The 20,352-nt window shown below is 32.8% G+C and overlaps 1 protein-coding gene and 1 long non-coding RNA gene across 3 annotated transcripts in view; one reads left to right on the top strand and one right to left on the bottom strand.

Annotated features, from left to right (window-relative positions):
• The window catches only part of LOC123567469 (uncharacterized), a 212,987-nt gene that overhangs the window by 94,985 nt on the left and 97,650 nt on the right, over positions 1-20,352 (bottom strand). The window lies entirely within an intron of this gene.
• Positions 8,853-9,291, top strand: LOC102118065 (large ribosomal subunit protein eL39). The gene has a single exon (XM_005570262.5). The coding sequence runs from the start codon at positions 8,906-8,908 to the stop codon at positions 9,059-9,061; it is 156 nt and encodes a 51-aa protein (XP_005570319.1). The 5' UTR covers positions 8,853-8,905; the 3' UTR covers positions 9,062-9,291.

The raw sequence follows: 20,352 nt of genomic DNA, 5'->3' as shown, positions 1-20,352 counted from the left end.
AGAAAATTGTGCCTCTCCTGCAGAATCTTTTAAATATATTTATGTTTATTATATAAAACCAAATATATATGTATAAAACACATATATGTATGTATGTTACATAAAACCAAACATATACATCTATAAATACACATATATGTGTATATAATATTCATTATATATACACATATTAGAATGTGCATGGATTTAATTATACAGTATGGGTTCAATCACTTCATAAATACTTTTGCTTTCTTCTGAAATTATTAAATACAGGCAATCTCTAGGAATTGTATATAGATATTAACCCTATAACTATTGTTATAATAAATTTTTTTTTTTTTTTTTTTTTTTGAGACGGAGTCTCACTCTGTCGCCCAGACTGGAGTGCAGTGGCCGGATCTCAGCTCACTGCAAGCTCCGCCTCCCGGGTTTAGGCCATTCTCCTGCCCCAGTCTCCCGAGTAGCTGGGACTACAGGCGCGTGCCACCTCACCCGGCTAGTTTTTTGTATTTTTTTTTTTTTTTTTTTTTTTAAGTAGAGACGGGGTTTCACCATGTTAGCCAGGATGGTCTCGATCTCCTGACCTTGTTATAATAAAATATTCTAGTTCCCAGAAGTTGACAACCACATTGTAAAACCAGTGTCACTTATGGAATTCTGCCACCTATTATAATAGCTTATTTTTCCTGAGTGTGGTATAAGTTGGGGTTTCATATGCATGATGTGAATGACTTTTTACAAGGATCATGGATACATCATTATTTTTAACTGGTAGAAGCCTCAGAAAGGTCAAATAATTTTATCCAAATAACTTTAACAATGTGTTCACAAAGTGTTAGTGCTACATATTGAACCCAGTTCTGACTAATTGCTAATTTCGTGCATTTTTCTGCTTCACCTGGTCTTTTGTAGGCCCAATAACATAAATATATACAGAAGATCCAATGTTACATTTGTCTCATGGGTCAGTTTATGTGAAGAAATTTTTAACTTTTACCTTTCTGTGAAGAAAATGGGTCTTGTACTTAGGAAAGCAAGAATATATTAATTCTATATTTCGTACCAGGTCATGTCATCCCTTACAAATGTTTTGATTGTTTTTAGGTATGGGGTATGTTTTTATTCCTCCAGCTAGATTTTAAACTTTGTAAGGGAGAGACTATTATTTCCGTTTGTCCTGCACTCTAACTTGCGTCCCCTTGTTCAATTTTTGACACATACTAGGTATTTATCAATTTTTTGCTGTCAAACCAAGTTTATCTTTTTATCTGATTATTAAAGAAATGCTTCTCACTAATCATTTAATGCATTGCATTTAGTTATAGAAAAAAATTATTATTCCGATTAACCATTTTCAAAGAAGCAATTCTCGGGTGATTATAAGTAGAGAAGGTCCTAGGGAAAACTACAATTATAAGCAGCTGCAGCATGAATTACATGTAATTATAGTTGATTCCTGTAAATAATTCTTTCTGTAAATTTCCATTCCAAAAGGATTTATTGCTTGGTAACAAAGGATATTTTGAATTAAAATATATTTTCCTAAATTTATGTAAATAAAATTATATCTATCAAAAAGGAGACAGTAAAAGGAAGAATAAGGGATCAAAGAACAGAATGTTTCCATTTCTTAGGTGCATTTCTTATAAGTCACAGAATGTGATTTTTTTCATTCTATCTCAATATGACCCTTTTTTTTTTTTTTTTTTTTTTTTTTTTTTTTTTTTGCTTTAGCTTGTCTGTAGACCAAGTGAAAATAAAATACAAACCCCCTTCAAAAACAAGCAAATAAAAATGTGGTATACTATGTTCTGCAGTAATTGTCAGCAAAACCTTATAATTCTATTTTAGTTCATAATAAGCATGTAATGACAGGTGGCTTCTGATGTGTCATCAAGGCAGTTGACTGATTCTTGAGCATTGAACATTTCCTGTTTTACTAGCAATTTTTCTCAATATGATGTATAGTTATTCTATCAAGTATAGGCCAATATATGCATTATTTATCAAATATATTCTAACAGAAATGACAAGAGTTGGTATATCATTTAAATCAATTTAACATATTAATACGAGTTCTTTAATTTTCATATAAAAATAACATTTGAAAAATATTATATGCTGAATGACTGTTTAAAAATGGGAAGAGTGTCTGCATTTCTGAATTATAACACAAAATTAGAAGAATACTGTATGATTTCAACTCTTTCCTTGCAAGGAGAGTTCACCTTCTTCTGAATTATAGCTTTGTTTTTCCACATAGCACCTATTCCTTACGCTTTGCAAGGCTATCACATTAATCTAATGTGGAATAATTTGTATTGTTTAGAGAAAAGCTGATATGCATATCTTTGTCTGATATTCAACATTTCTGAATCTCATAACTCTGGTATAAGACAAACTCCGTATTTTTCCTCAGAAAAATAGAGCTCTTTTAATTGTTAAATATTTTTTTCATCAAAACTTAGATCTCTTAAGAGTCTTTGAGCCCATGACAGCAATTCTTTTTGTATATAATCAACATTAATCTGAGTTTACATGTGAGAGCACACGCAGCATGTAGTTCCCAAATAATGTATTTTTTGTTTTATGTGTAAAAATCTTGCTCATAAATAAGGTACATAAGCAAAACAAAGGGAGACATATATTTAAACATACAAAGCTTCATATTCACCTCTGTATAGGACCCTTTATTTCACATCACATTATCAGGCAATAATAATCCACTTCTCAGAATATTAGGCAAAAACAATATGGCTCTGATGTACTTTTCCAAATTTTGTCTAATTTCCATAAAATGTCTGTAGGGTTTTGCACATCAAGATATCTTTTACTAAAAATGATTATGGAAATAGGTCATTATGTGTATTCCTAATAGACAGCAATTTGTTATGTTTAAAAACAGATTTTGTATTAATAGTTGTGAATAAACACTAAGTTATGAAGCACTTTAAATATAACCAATACATATGTTTGTACTATCCTGATGACACATTTCTAACAAACACACAGTGTGTATGCAACCTAATTAGAGCAGATATTTACCAAAAAAAAGTAAAACATTTAACTTAGATATCTGGTAGTAATAGGAGGTGACTCAGGGTGTATCAAAATGTGTACAATACCATAATAATATTGGGCTAAAAGCCCAAAGAATTATTGAAACAATGTCTACTAAATATAATAATCAACTACATATTTTAGATGTAACATGTATAGATATTCCATATATTCATAAATTTATATTTAAGTATTAATTTAAATATTCAGAATATTTAATTTCTGTGTAACATACATATATATGCAATGTTTGAACAACTTTCATATATACATATATATATTTTTAAAAGACGTGATTCTAGCTAATCTGGCTTCGCTGTCAGTAACAGTGAAAGATGTGTAAAACATCTATCCAATTATTTCAGCTAATATACAAGCATTAGGCATTCAAATTTCTAATTAAGAGACAACATGCCCTGTCAGGCATCTGCATGGGCTATTGAACATTGCCTAGAATGTTTCATAATTATTCCAGCTTAATAGTTCTAAAAACGTAAGCAACGTGCATCCATTGAAGGATAGTGTGGCTTATCACGTAAGAAGGTACAGCACACAGAACATGCTCTGGTTCCATGTATTCATGCTAGAGGTTTTTATTGGAACATGTTTTAATTAATTCTTGAGCAGAGAGAGGAATAGCACGTCACCAGTGAAAGTTGTTCAAACATTCCTTATTGAAAAAGAATCACAATGTGTAGGCAGTAATAGATGTACATTCATTGTAGGATTTGTATTTTGACTACCCTTCTCACTCCAACTCTTTTATAGCCTAGGATAAAAGCAGTTAGTTGGACCTAATTTTTTATATAAGGTTTGGTAAGATATCACAAACAGAAGCAAATAATAAGCCATTCTTTTCAAAAATAAAATCTGACCTAGGACATTTTATTTCTCATTTGCAAAATATTCGATTTGAGCATTGAGTTATAAAAACAATAGTCTTGACCGTTAGTTGTTTAACTTTTGGAGTACATAGAACATGAATGATCACTTTTCAGGTCAAAAATAGTTGGGTTAACCAAATAGGGTGACATGGAAGAAAATATTTATGCTATATGAAAAAAAATCTAACAGAAAATTATACTAAAAACAGACATAAATTAAGACCTATCTCTTTTAGAAATAAGAGTTGGAAAAAGTAAAGAGGAAATATGAACACATGATTAAATAAATTAACTCAGCTAGTGTTCTTTTTAATGGTGAAGGAAGTTAAACAATGCCTATTTGATGAACCAGAGTACATAAATATGACTGGCCTTAAAGGTATAAGTGTATTTTACATCAATATCAACCCAACATACATTCTTCAAGTGTCTGTAAAAGACAAGGAAACATAAGAGGCAAAAATCCGAAATGTGATCTTTAAACCAAGAAAATTAAAAACAGCCGACATGTAGAGTTTAAAAAAAAAAAGGAGAGAAAAAAATGATATCAGGATAAATAGAAAAAAAAGTGTTAAGGGAGGATAGAAAGAGAGAGAAAGAGAGAGAGAAGAGAAAACAGTGAAAGTGAGCACAACTTTCTAGCAGAAGATCAAAGATTGACTCTGTGGAGTGGTATCACATAGGAAATTAGCAATAGTACATCATCATAGAGAAAAAGTCTTTAACCTGTAATACTATTATTTCAAATTTCATAGTTTGGAATACTAGAAGGTTAACTTATAAAACAAATTTAGTAGTAAGAAAGTATACTATTTCTTTGCTACTTAATGCTAAAGTCCGTCTGATAATAATGCTTGATAGAAAATATGTATTTCTCTTTCATCTATAAATTCCTTTTTCACACTTTTTCTTGTCAGTCTAAAGTGGTCTCTAAAATCAATTTTATTATTTTTAGAATTATTTTTATCATAATTATGCAGTGGCATCAAATAAAATAGGCACATTTTGAATTGTCTCAACCTAGGTAGATACAACTAGAATAGACATAATACATCTTCTTTACTAGTTTCTCTTTGAATGGTCCACATCCTAGAATAAATATTTTACAATTAAAAACCTGGAATCTTAGTTTTAATAGCAATTTGAAAAGTGGAAGAAGATAATGTAAGCTTCTTCCTAAACCTACCTAAATACAAGTTAAAAAATTTTTAAAAGACTTTTAGAATGTCAGTATGAGGGCCTCCATGAACATATCCCCATCCAGGAAACAACTATAATTTTTGAAAATTATTTTTAAACCCAACCACTGAATACCTCTGGAAGTGCCCAAATGGCATACAGCAAATGAAGAAACACTTATGCAAGAAAAACTACCTAATCTTGATAAGAATAGCAAGAATCTATGACATTTGAATCACAACTCTTGCTGTCCTTTCAGTGACTTGAAGCTGGTAGAGTGTGCCCTAGAAAACAGGATTCCCTCATCCTTCAGCTCCTACTCATGGGATATGAATTTTTTTGGAACAAATAAGTTGCCAGCATTTGTTTTCATCCCTGGTACACGTTCCAAAGGCTATATTCCCGGCATGTGCATCCCAGCATGGCAAGTAATTTGGGGCTCATTTCCGGCACCCAGCCCCCACTCACAGGACAGATTCTCAACCCTAGAGATAGCAGGCAAAGTTACAGGGATCTGGATAGCCCTTTCCTGAGCTTACTCATTGGGCGGAAGTTCCGCTCCAAGAGAAGCAAACTAGAAAACCAGAGGCTATTGTCCCCACGGAGCACGCTGCTCCTTGAGAAGCAGATTATTATGCCTGTCCCCACTTTTGGAGCAATAGCTCAGAGATTTTACCCAGAAGGAGGGACAGTCCACAGGAACAGGAGAACTTCAAATATATTCCCAAGGGAACGTACTTTACTGGAAACACAGAATAGGAAAGATCAAATCAACGGTTGTTCTAAAAGAAAAGAAAATGGACATTTTGTTAATTAACATTAAGAGGAATCTGGCATCTCAACTGGAGAAATAAGATAAAGTAGGCAAGCTAGTTCGCCAGGGAGAACCATGGAAAGAGATAACTAATAAATGTTCTCTTGGAGTCTGAACAGGCCTCAAACACTATTTCTACAAAGAGGCTCATGTTTAATTGAATCAGGCCATGGAGAAATTTATGCCCCCAGGATATTGTTGAAACAGTAAAGCAGTCTTCAGCAAATTCATGGAACCTAAAAGCTGAGTATGGTACCAGAAAAGGCAGAGAGATCAGGGAAAGAGCCGAAGGTTCTGAAATGACTGTAATCTTAGGATGACTGTACATATGCCCAATGCTACATCCTCTGAGTAGCACTATCAGTAGCATGACCTCGAGGAGGAAATGGATTTCACTAAAATAGTCCAAAGCAGTCACTAAAGAAATAAACAAGAAATCCACAAGGACACTAATGACAACAAGAAGTAACCCTGGACACAGGAGAAGGAGTAGTATACAGAACTGTTACAATGTATACGTAAATTGTTTGGATTTCAATACAAAATTACAAGACATGCAATAAAAGAAAAGTAACCTAAAATCAGAATGTAGGTAACATGGAGACAGGCCATAATAATGGCTGTGAGAGTTCCACTGTTGAATTTAACAGAAAAATATTTCAAAGCAGATATTATTTTTTAAAATATTTTTAAATATCTAAGAAAATCATGCTTAAAGATGTAAAAAATATAATATCTAATAGAGAATATCAATAAAAAATAAAAATTAGTTCAAAAGGAAATGGAAATTCCGATGTATAAAAACAAAACTCACTGAAATAAACAAATTTACAAGAGTGACTTAACACTAGATTTGAGCCAAAGAAATAATCAGCCAACTTAAGACAGATTGATAGAAATTATGCAATGTGAGTAACAGAAAGAAAATAATGAATGAAAATAAATAGAACCTCAGAAAAATGTGGGACACTACTAAGTGCTGTAAAATGGGATTATTAGAGAGATAAAAGACAGATATTCAAAGAATTAATGGTTGCCAACTTTCCGAAGTTGATAGAAACCCTTAATCTACACCAAGAAGCTCAAATAATTCTAAGTAAAATAAATACAGCTGGGCACGTAATTTATTTTACAGGCTGTAATTTTTTTTTAAGGTCATGCCTGTAATCCCAGCACTTTGGGAGGGCGAGGTGGGCATATCACTTGAGGTCAGGAGTTCGAGGCCAGCCTGGCCAACATGGCAAAATCAAGTCTCTACTAAAAATACAAAAATTAGCTGGGGGTGGTGGCGTGTGTCTGTAATCCCAGGTACTCAGGAGGCTGAGGCACAAGAATCACTTGAACTCACGAGGCAAAGGTTTAGTGAGCCGAGATCATGTCACTGTATTTCAGCCTGGGCAACAGAGCAAGACTCTATCTCTAAATACATACATACATACATACATACATACATACATAGGTATAGACAAGCAAATACACTGTAATAAACATGCAGCAAGCCAAAATTGAGAACATTTTGAAAGCAGTAAAATAAAAATGACTCATGATATAAAAAGGAATCCTAAGAAGATTAACAGCTGGCTTTTCTTCATAGACTAATAGGATAGAAGACAGTAGGTGGCACATGACTTGTTGACCTTCTGCCTAGTTGTTTTATCCTTTACTGAAAGTGTGATATTGATTTCCAAGTATTGTTGATCACACACACACATGCACACGCACACACACACGTCTTCCTTAAAACCTGTTAGCTTTTGCTTCACGTATTTTAGAGCTCTGATGTCAGGTGAGTATATGTTTATAATTGTTATATCTTCCTGGTACATTGTGCTTATTTTTATCTCTAGTAACATTTCTTGGCTTAAAGTATATTTAGTCCAGTATTTGTAGAGCAACTTCAGCATTCTAATGTTTTTGTTTTGTTTTGAGACGGAGTCTCGCTCTCTCTCCAGGCTGGAGTGCAGTCGCACGATCTCGGCTCACTGCAATCTCTTCCTCCCGGGTTCAAGTGATTCTCCTGCCTCAGTCTCCCAAGCAGTTGGGACTACAGGCATGTGCTACCACACCCAGCTAATTTTTTTGTTTGTTTGTTTTTTGTATTTTTTAGTAGAGATGGGGTTTCACCACGTTGGCCAGGATGGTCTTGATCTCTTGACCTTGTGATCCACCCACCTCGGCCTCCCAAAGTGCTGGGATTACAGACGTGAGCCACCGCATCCGGCCTCTCATGTTATTTTTTGGCATAAAATAACATAAGTTTTTCCAACTTTTTACTTGCTATTAAAGAATTTTAATTTAAAGTCTGTTTTGTGTAGACAGCATATATTTGAATCATACTTTTAAAAATCCATCCCTAGAATCCTGTCTTTTAATTGGATTATCGAATCTATTCACATTTAATGTCATTATTGATATAGTTGGATTATCTTTACTATTTTATGGTTTTCTATACATGTCATGCGTTTTTGGTTCCTTTCGTTCTTGTTTACTGCTTTTTTTTTTTTTCCAGTAAATGAACATTTTCTAGTGCAATGTTTTAAATTATTTTATTGATTTTTCACTATATTTTTGTTATTGTCATTGTGGGTTTTGTAAGTTTTATCATATAATTCTTATGTTATCAGAATCTATTTCAGATTTCTCTAATTTCAGTGATAGAAATGTTACTCCTATATACCTTTAGTTTATTTTCCTATATGTGTTTTTTGCTATACATATTTACAGACCAAAAATATAGTAATAATTAAACTCTGTATAAATTTATGTATTTCAAGGATGCTGACCGAAGACTAGAGAACAAGTGTGTATATATATGTGTATATATATGTATATATATAACATATATAATTAACCTTATTTGCCATTTTTTATTTACTTGTACAGCTTTGTTCCAACCCTCCCCTTTGTGTTTTTATTGCTAAATATGCTACATCCCCTCTTTTCCTTTCTCCGCCATCGTGGTGTGTTCTTGCCTCCACTTCTCGCCATGTCTTCTCACAAGACTTTCAGGATTAAGCGATTCCTGGCCAAGAAACAAAAGCAAAATCGTCCCATTCCCCAGTGGATTCGGATGAAAACTGGAAATAAAATAAGGTACAACTCCAAAAGGAGACACTGGAGAAGAACCAAGCTGGGTCTATAAGGAATTGCACATGAGATGGCACATATATTTGTGCTGTCTGAAGGTCACGATCACATTACCATATCAAACTGAAAATGTCACCACTCTCTGGAGAGTTCGACGTATTTTCCTCTCTGAATCTATTACGAATGCGTTGGTTGGCTGGGTTCAGTAATAAATATGTGAGGCCTTTCATTTCAAAAAACAAAAATAAATAAATAAATAAATAAATAAATAAATAAATAAATAAATATGCTACATTTCTATATGTTATAGTCTCAACAACAAAATTATACCCATGTTGTTTATATAGATGTTAAAAAATCATTTAAGTAAAATATGCATTTATGCTGTGTTTTATAACTATATAAGTATATATAATTTTACATAATAACTCTTTTCTTTTGAGATGGAGTTTCACTCTTGTTGCCCAGGCTGGAGTGCAGTGGCCCAATCTTGACTTACTATGCCTCCGCCTCCCGGGTTCAAGCAATTCTCCTGCCTCAGCCTCCTGAGTAGCTGTGATTACAGGTGCCTGCCACCATGCCTGGCTAATTTTGTGTATTTTTAGTAGAGATAACAATGTATATAATAAGTTGGGAAGTGTTCCCCTCTTATTTCTTGAAAGCTTGTGAAGATTTGCTATTAAATCTTCTTTAAGTATTTGGTAGAATTCATGAATGAAGCCATCTGAGCTTCAAAAATGTTTGTATGGAAATTTTTTTATTACTGATTTCAGCTCTTTACTTGTTAGGAGTCTTTTTGATTAGTCTGCTTTTCTTGCATCAATTCAGATAATTTGTGTATTTCTAGGAATTTGTTCATCATTTAAGAAATCTGATTTGTCAGTATAAAAATTATACACAGTATTATATTATCTATTGCATTTCTGTAAGGTTGTTAGCAATATCACTTCTTTTATTCCTGATTTTAGAAACTTGATTACATTTTTGGTCAATCTAGGTAAAGATTTTTCAAATGTGTCATTCTTTTCAAAGGACCAATTTTGATTACATTTGATAAGTAATTTTCTTTATTATTTTCCATTTCATTATTTTCCACTCAAATCTTTATTACTTATTTCCTTCTCCTTGCTTTCAGTTTGCTCTCTTTTTTCTTCTAGTGTAAGGTAGAAAGTTAAATTATTGATTTGAGTGTCTTCTCTTCCTCCTTTTTCTTCTTTTTGTTCTCTTCTTCCTTCTCCTCGCTTCTTCTTAATATGTTTCAACTATAATTTAACCCCTAACTACCTCTTTATTTCCAAAGCAAACTGCAAAGCTATAGTAAGACGGTACTTGTGTCAGTAAGACACAAGACAGTGTTGCAGTGACATATATACTGTCATAGTGACATATATACTGACATATATATCGATGTTATATAATTGAAAGTCCAAATGTAAATCTGAACACTTACAGTATTGATTTTCAAGACAGGTGTCATGGCAATTCAATGGCGAAGTAATAGTGTTTTCTGCAATTAAAGCTGAGCCTACATACATGAAGTTGGACCTACATCACATCATATATAAAAGTTAACTTCAAAAAGATAAAAAATCTAAAACTAAATCTTAAACTTTTATAAGGTGTTTTAGGAAAAAAACATAGAATTAGAATTAGGCAGTGATTTCTTAGATATGACACCAAAAGCACAGGCAGTGGAATAAAATAAACTGGACCTTATAAAACTTAAGATTATTTATAGATCAAAAACCACAAAAAGTGAAAACATAAACCACAGAAGAAATTATTTGCAAAACAGGTACTTGATACGTTACTTCTATTCAGAATATACAAAAAACCACATAACTCAATAATAAAAGACCAAAAAAAAGGATTAAAATAGACAAATAATTGATTGGACATTCTTTCCAGAAAAATCTATGTACATGTCCAATAAGCACAAAGCACATGGAAAGAAACTGAACACTGTCAGCCATTAATAAAATGCAAATCAAAACTAAAATAATATGCTACTTCACACTCACTAGAATGGCTATAATCAAAAAGATAGATAAAAACACATCTTGGTGGTGGTGTGAAGAAATGAGAACTCTTTTTTTTTTTTTCCCCACCGGGTAGAGATTATTTCATCATCCAGGTATTAAGCCTAGTACCCACTAGTTATTTTTCCTGATCCTCTCTCTCCTCCAAACCTCTACCCTCTAATAGACCCCATTGTGTGTTGTTCCCTTCTGTGTGTGCATGTGTTACCATTTAGCTCCCATTTGTAAGTGAAAACATGTGTTTTCACGTTTAGTTTTCTGTTACGGTGCTAATTTTCTAAGGAACAGAAATGAGAATTCTCATACAGTACTGGTGGAAATATAAAAGAGTAGCTTCTGAGAAGGTTAAACCTAGCAATTGCACTGCTAGGTGTATCCTCAAGAGAAATTTTTAAAATGCCCATAGAAAAACTTGTGTAGGAATATTCCTAACAGCATGATTTATTATAGTCAAAAGTGAAACTAACCCAAATGCTCATCAACTGATGAAAGGGCAAATAGAATGTGGTATTTCCATACAATAGAGTGTTATCTGCAAAAAAAAAAAAAAAAAAAAAAAAAAAAAAAAAGGACTGATGCATGTTATAGGAATAAGCCCTGCAACCACTTATGCTAAATGGAAGAAGCCAATCACAAAAGATGACATATGACATGATTCTATTTACATAAAATGTCCAGAATAACCAAATCTATAGAGACAAAAATTAGGTTGGGGATGGTGGGAATGGACGTGACTGTTAGTTGTACATGGTTTCTTAGGGATGATAAAGATGTTCTGGAATTCAATATAGTGATAGTTGTACACTCAATGAATATATGAAAATCATTGAATCGTATGCTTTCAATAGATTATTTGTGTGGTATGTGAATTATATCTCAATTATTTTTTTAAAGAACATGAGAACAAAATGGAGATATAATTTTAGTTTCCGTTATAGAATAAAGACAAACGCTATTTATCTTTTGTCTTGGAATCAAATAAAAACTAGGAGTTAGGGACTAATACGCATTCCTAGATGTGGAGTAATCATGTAAGGCCCATTTTCTTTGTCACTCCAGATGGCATCTCTCAATGTCATTGTCTTCCTATTGCTGAGATAATACTTCAGTCTTAGATGTGTACGACCAAGCCGTAACTCCCCGTCTCCACTCATTACTAAAGCAGAACGAAAGATGTTCTCTAATCCAGCATCTTTCTACAATTTCCCTACAATCTGCTATGCTAAAAATTTGTACCCTTCTCAAGTCCTTTTCTTTTCTTTTCTTTTCTTTTTCTTTTCTTTTGAGACGGAGTCTCGCGCTGTCGCCCAGGCCCAGGCCAGAGTGCAGTGGCGCGATCTCTGCGCATTGCAAACTCCGCCCCCCCGGTTCACGCCATTCTCCTGCCTCAGCCTCCCCAGTAGCTGCATCTTCCCTTTTTTTTAAAAAAAGTTACTAATGAGCCTTTACTCAGACCTCAAATCAGAAAGCCCTTCCCAACTGCTGTATCCGCTTGATTTATTGTCTATGCCATTCAGTATATCATGATGTAAGCTCCAAAAAAATCAAGCATTTTGCCTCTCTTTGTTATGACTGTATCTCCAGTCTTCTAGAATAATGCTTACAGGCAGCTGGCATGAATTAATGAATCAAAAAATAAATGAATAGATTTCAGCTGACTTCATTCGTATACAAATGCTTGGGAAGAATAGCACACATTTAGTGTCATTTTCTTCTATTGAATTAATAGATTAATAGCTCATCTAATCTGGTTACTCAGAAAAAAATACTGTGTTTATCTTTTATACTCATCTAACAATAAGTAAAAAATAGGGAGCCATTTTCATTTTTCCAGCATTGACCCCTAAATTTGGGGTGTATCAATAATTTGTATTTTTAAAAAATAAGCATTTTTTGAATTTATATGTAAAATGAGAAATTTAATGCACCTAATAAACATGTTAATTTACAACATATGTTAAATATACATGTGTATGCTTGTATAAATTTATATATAAATTATCTCTCTCAAATAAGGTATATGATGAGTATGAGCCCATTTGTTTTAATGTTGGGTGGGAGAGAAAAAATAAAAAATAAGAGAAAAAGAGAGATGAATGCTTTCAGTCAAGATATTAAAAACAAATGCATTTGCTGTTATGTATTTTATAAAAATTGCAAATTTTCAAAATAACATTAAGGATTTTTTAAGCTATATCCACATAAAAAATTTAATTTGTCAATGAAAATTATTTTTTCAAATTTAAACAAAAGTATGAAGGTTTAATATTTTATTACAAAATTAATACTCTTTTGTGGTATTATTGTAAAATGCTATTAATATTATAATGTTTTGCAATCTCAGGCAATTGTTATTATAGTTAGAAGAAATGTATCCAACCTTAAAAAGGTTTAAATACATAATATAAAGACTAAGATAAAATATAATTAAATTAATTTAACATCATAAATGACTGACGAAATGACTGAGTGGGAGCTTTACTTTCAGAAATAATTCAAAATCAAAGGTCCAACAGGGGTTTCCAGTAACAGGTCTAATATAGAGTTATATACAAGGAAATACGCTATCAACATTGCCACATTGTCATCTTTGTAACTTTTTAACATTTCTTATTTTGCAGGGTATATGTATCCAGAGTATATATTTTGGCCAAATGCCACAATAAAGTAGTGTTAAAATTAATATTATCACAATAAAATAAATTTTTGGTATTCACCTATAATTATTACTTTTAATAAAATTTTAACCACAACAAATATTAAAATGTCAGTATTTGAATGAAGCAGAGGAGCAAATATTTATTTGTACCATTAGCTGAGATTACTCCTTAGATCAATGTACTGCACATTTGCTATTCTAAATAAATGCTCATTTGCAAATGAATTTGGTAGAGAAGAAAAGTATTTTTTTGATTTGCTCTGTCAGCATCAACTATTGTGCAACACTATTTTGCAATAAAGGCATTGAACACAAACAACAACAGCAACAAAAATAAACTAAGAGAACTTTAAGATCATTTCAGTCTTCTATTTAATTAAGCAATTTTATTCTATTTCTAAAATGATGATGAGTAAGATGATGATGCATTTCTATTAAACATACTCTTTTGAAGATTATTAGTGAGAGCTGGTATCTGTTTGAGGTATCTAATTTTTCTATGCCACTTTCATTTTTCTTCATTCTCTCTATGCTGTTCATTATATCTGACTCAAAGATGATTTGTCATGAATGTTACAGTAAATGATTTAGGATTTTCTTCTCTATGAAATTTTGAGATTGAAAGTTGATTCTTTGCTTTTTATCTTCATAAGATGTTAAAAAAATCTATCATAACTGTTTTCTGGATTCATACTCTAAATAGCTAAAATATGTATAGAATTTATATTTTGTTTAAAGTTAATAATGTTGTTTTCCCTATCTACATAACAATAAAATCATGAGATAATCTAACTTTTATTATTTTTTCTAGAATTATTATCTAAATTATATAAACATTTTGTTGGCTGAAAAGTACATAATCTTTCCAAAAATTTTTATATACTTCACTTTCTTAGTATTCATATTAACTCTCATTTCACTAATAATTTATCTATTTGAAAGTCCTTAATTGTTTTTGAACATACAATTAACAACTTCACCACTGTGAATTATTATAGCATTTTCTATTATAATTTAAACATTTATAACCAATAACTAATAGAATATCAATGCAAAAAGTGCCTTAGAACTAGTTTTACTCTCAATTGGATCTGGAATGCTTGCCTACATTTGAACATGCATATTCAGATATTAACTATATATAAAATGCCACACTTGCTTTTATCATTGACACTAGTACACTAATTGGCTATAAAAGTACCTACGTGATTGTACCTTCAATGATGAAATACAGTTCATAGGGGCTAGAATGGACATAAACTAGATATTCTGTGATTTGGTTTTCCAAAGCCTAGACCAGACACCAGAGCCAAAGCAATTAAAAAAAAAAAAAAAAAAAAAAAAAAACTAGATTTGAGCTGAACGCCAAAACTAAAACTACATCCCAATGCACTATTAGCCATTTTCTTAACTTTCTGTCTCAATCTAGCCTTAAGGACAAGTTCCTCACTATGAAAAGTGATCAAGTGATTATTTCCCAAAGGCTTTAAATGAGGTTCTTTATAGGCCCAGGAAAGGGGTCATGTGGACCTAGTAAATTGTTAAATAATGTGCAGCCAGTACTGAAATGTCAGCCCAAAGATAATGTGGGAAAAGGCAGCCAAGAAGAGGAAATGAAGCAACTGATTTCCAGAGCCTAAGAGTGTGAGAAACCAGTATAAAGCAGTAGACACTTTGATTGACCTTGACACTGCACATTTAGGAGGAGGACAAAGAAGACACAAATAATGAACACTTAACATATGGCAATCACTGGGCCAGATGATTTATTAACTGCAGAAAGAACTATGTAACTTATGGGCCCAGTGGAATATGAAAACTGGGCTGGAGAGGGGCTTTTCAAAAATTATTAAGAATTTCCATAGAGCATCAGTACAGCATTAAGCTAACTGCAGGGCTCCTCTAAGCACGGGGTGCTGTGCTGTGCGTGTACAGAGTTTCCATGTCCATGAAGCTGGCTCTGATGGTTTGTCACTGGTGCCGTCACAAATGCTATGCAGCATAGTCTTATCCCTCTATGGTTAGAAAACTGAAGCTTAGAAATATCTATTATAATTTTCTCAAGTTTACACACCATGCAAAGGACAAAAACAGATATAATATAAAAATAGTCTGTTTTATTTTACCAAATAATATGTTTTAAAGATGATATGTATAAAGCACAGTAGAGGGATTGGATATACCATCTTAAAAATATGTATTTACTGTTCATAGGCTGTTCATTTCTGATTATCTCTTGATATATTCTAATCCTGCGTTAGTATAGCAAACACACTTCCCTCTGCGACTGCCCTGCTAATAGTTTTCCAAATTAGAGGGTGGTTACACATCCAACAGATAGAATACTGTGCTACAGTCATGATAACGAGAGCAGTCTGAGTTTTTCAGCATTAGTATAGAGTTAGGACTCCATTATCAGCAAAGACACAGGACTAGAATGGTTGAAGCGGAAGATTCAATGGATTGCTTTACGGATGGTCCTCTAAAAGTTCATTAATATTGAAAGCCAGTGTAATTACTCTCACAAAATCCCATGATACTTGCAAATCTTATTTTTTTGCCAATTTTTCTTTTCTGTTTTGGAATAGAGAGGTGGCCTTTTGCCCACAGGAGTGCACCCCATGAATCACCAGCACTTGTACTGTGCCATGGAAGGGGAACTGCCATACTATTAATTTTTTTGAAGAAGGCAAATGAGAAAGGACATGCTGTTAATAACATGTGACTTTCCTCTGAACAAATTAGGTCCTGTGAGTTGTATAAGTGAGCAAATCTAATTTTAGTGAACAAAAGAAGCTGGGAGATGCTGAGTGTAATTTTTATGTAAAAATAGGAAGTCTCCAAAGACAACTCTCTTTAAACAGATGAATGCAAATTACCAAAGTCATCCAAATAGAGAAGGTTGATTTATGCATTTTCCATTGTATCTTTCAACAAAAAAAAGCTTTTTCTGTTTCCAAATAGTATGCATTTAGGGTAAAGTTTCACTTTACGCACCAAGAATGGCTGAGAGGAGAGAGCTCCAAAGCAGTCATGCAGAGAAATTGTTTCTCTATCTTTTTTTTTCCTAGAACACAGCTTCTGCCAAATAGTCTGTCCAACTGTCTACTGTATCCACTTTTAGCTACTTGAATTTTAATTAAAAATAAAAGTTTCAATGTTATGTATCAGAATATATGGTTAATTCTCCATTGGCACCCTACGTCTTCAGCAGAGGGCAGACGTGATAAGAGAAAAATCAAATTCTGCTTGAACATAGACAGCAGCTAAATTCCCAAATCAACACCAGCCATTTTAGAAGATGGGTCTTATTCCGTCACCCTCACAGCATTGTCAGTGCTTATTAGCTTAATTGTAGTTTTCAGTGCACCAATATCTTAAAACTGCCAGTGAATTGTTAACTACTAATACAATCCTTAGATGATTGTCTTGTTCAAGACAATATGCTACTTGTATGGTTTTCACTACTCTTACAGGATTTCTTCTCCTCCTCTCCTCTTTCCATTATGGGCCTTTCTATCAGTAGCTTTCATAATCTACAGCAAGAATGAAGGAGTATAATTCTCTCTCTCTATATATATATATATTCCTGTATGTGTTTGTGTGTTTTCATCCACATACCCATGCATTCACATATTAATTCAAGAAGCATTTAATGAGTGCCAGCTACTTAAACTAATCGCTCTTCTAAGAACTGAGGATCTTTCAGACAAAATCTCTCTTGGATCTTAAAGAGTAGCAAGTGACATTTGTTGTTAGTAATATTTTTTATTACTTGATTGGCAAATTTTTTTCACCCTAGTACTGTGCTTTCACCTTAAAACCCAGGCTTTCACCATATGTGACTATTTTGGAGACCTTCTCATGATATATGCTTCAAATTTTTTGTGACTCTTTCCCTTACATCTAGATTGCCTTTTTTTCCTTTTAAAATATGTAAATAAAATGTCCCCAATTCTCTATCTTTATTGGTTTATAATTTTAATTTTAAAATAAAACAGTTTCAGTATTTAATCCTGTAACTTACATGAAATTCACTGTCTACCGTCTCTCAAAAGATTTTTAAGGATAACTAGAATCTTAAATTTCCATGGTTACATCTCACTACAATTCCTTTTACCTCTGAATTCTCAGTATATACTTTTGTGTTAAATCCTATGGATCTTGGCCATTTTGTGTGTGTGTGTGTGTGACTTTACATATGGAATTTATTTCTCCTTCATTTTCTAAAGGTTTTTTTCAAGGCTTTAACACAAGTTTGGGTATAATTATTAAGAATAACTATAGCTTAAGCGCAGTCTAGAAACCAATTAAATATTCTCTGTGTTACATATCAATTATGGTAAAGACTATGTGATTCCTGCAATGAGGTAGAAATACTGGATTCTTCTCTTGGCCCCAAATTTTGTTTACTGACCTGTTGTTGGTCCATCTCTCTAGAAATCTTGGCTGAGCTTCAGGCCTTACATTCAGTATGTATTCTATCTTATTGCTGGTATTTCAAATGTATCTCAACTTCAAATATCTAGACTAAATTCATCATCTTTCTTTCCAAAACAGGCCTTTTCTCAGTATTTATTATCTGAGTAACTTGGATAATTTTGCTATTTGTTTGTTGCTTAGAAATCAGTAACCCAGTCCAGTCTTAGAACAATGTTATCTTCAATGCAACCAATAAACAGAAATTATAATATTTTAATCTTTAAGCTCTTTTCAATATATCAGGTGCTACAAATACATTGTTAAATAAAATAGATATTTAATCACTGGAGTGCATTGGTGCTATCTCACCTCACTGCAAGCTCCGCCTCCCAGGTTCAAGCCATTCTCCTGCCTCAGCCTCATTACCCAACCTCTAGACTTCAAAATCTCCCAGAAGATTCTTTTTTCTCCCACAAATACATTTTTTCTTTCAACCAAGGCATCCTATTCTGACATTGTCTTATTTTACCCGTGTTGTGCTCATTTCCTGCTCTACGTGCCTTCTCCAGGAGGCTCCAGCTAGTCATTATGCAATACTCTTGCTTCATCGTGATGAGGGAGCGTTTTGCTTCTTCTAATGCCCATTGTCATTTTGTTGCAACATCTGACTTCAGCAATTTGTCTTCTTGTCTCAGACAATGAGTGTAAGAAGTGGGTAGTGTAGAAGATGGAAAGGGGGAAGAAAGGATTAACGTTAAGCCTGAATGGTAAGAATCCTCTCTTCAGATCCCCATATGTAAATAATGTTTGCCCCATCAAAGATCTGTGTGTCTTTCTCATCCTTATATGTTCTTTTAAATTGGGATTGTGTGTCTGAAACCTCAGTGACTGAAATGTTTGCTGAATGAAGTAGCAAATGTCAACTTTCTGCTGGTAGGCATGTTCCATTATTAATTTGCTGTGATGTGTATTAGTTTGTAACTCCAACATGTGTTTTTGAGTCTGAGGGGTTCTTTGACTTTTGTCTTGTAGAAAACAAAACAATAACAACAAAAAAACTTTGGCTTTTTGTTCTATTTTGAATCGAAGGTAAGAGAAAGCAACTCACTGCCTCAGTATATCTTCCCTGACATCTGCCGGTTTCTCTAAAGCTTACTATGAGAAGGCCTCTCTCCTCAAGGGTTTTAGATATTTTAGATTGAGATCAAATTAATATAAATTGTATATAATGAAACGTGGTTTAAATACTTTAAAACTATTCTTTTAAAATTGCAAAATAAAGTTGCTATTCCTGAATCACTCAGGAAGATATTGAATAGACAGGCTTTATGTATTAGCTATATTACATATTTATAAATAATATATTTTAAAATCTTTTATACATTGAAATATATTATTAATTATAACATTATTTTCTTCAAAATACCAGAACACAGGAACTTAGGAGTTAAAATCGAGGGAAACTATATTTTTTATCCACTCGAAGTGACTCAATTTTGCAAAAGTATGTAGACAGTAGGAAAACATTCATACTTTACATGTTATATTAAAGAGGAACCATGAGGGCATATTAAATCTTATATATAGGTGCATATTTCCTTAATGTAAAAAGTTCAAATAAAATATCTAATGTATGTACTTTTTATTTTACTCCAAAATTTCATTGTTTCATTATATGAAAATAATGTACTGCATTTTATTATGTGATTTGCGTTTTCTGTTTCCTGTTTTTCTCTCAAATATGTGAAAATGCTTTGTGTCACTAATTGAATCTTCATCCCCATGTCTCATTAGTAGGTATTATTTTCAAAGATATATGTTTTTGTATGGAAGTAAAGATGTAAACTATTCAGTTCCCATTGTTTCTAAAACATCTTTATTATTGTCCATGTTCAAGCAGAAACACATCATTCAATTGTGCTAGTAGCATTTGCACAAAAAAGCTTCAAGCCCCAGTTCTTCCACATAACATTCTGAGGACTTCATGGCCCCAGTTCTCCATTTTTAAAATACAGTTAGAGGATAATTGATACCTTTCAACCTTTAACTTTGACAAAGAAAAAGAAAGTATCACCTAACCATTTTGTTGATATTTTATTTGTACTCACTTTTCCAAGAGGAGTTAAGTTAGATAAAAAGATTAACAGGATATATGCCTCCAGGCTGAGGCTACCCAGGATTGGACTCAATGTCTGGAGATCACTTCTGTGTTAATATGAGTTGAGT

This window comes from Macaca fascicularis, chromosome 11, assembly GCF_037993035.2.
Source record: "Macaca fascicularis isolate 582-1 chromosome 11, T2T-MFA8v1.1".
NCBI lineage: Eukaryota > Metazoa > Chordata > Mammalia > Primates > Cercopithecidae > Macaca > Macaca fascicularis.
Note: the sequence above shows the minus strand (reverse complement) of the source record. Positions and strands in the feature narration are given on the sequence as shown.

What these genes read in the sequence shown, in the direction of transcription:
- LOC102118065 (XM_005570262.5), top strand. Translation starts at nt 8,906, where the DNA reads ATGTCTTCTCACAAGACTTTCAGGATTAAGCGATTCCTGGCCAAGAAA.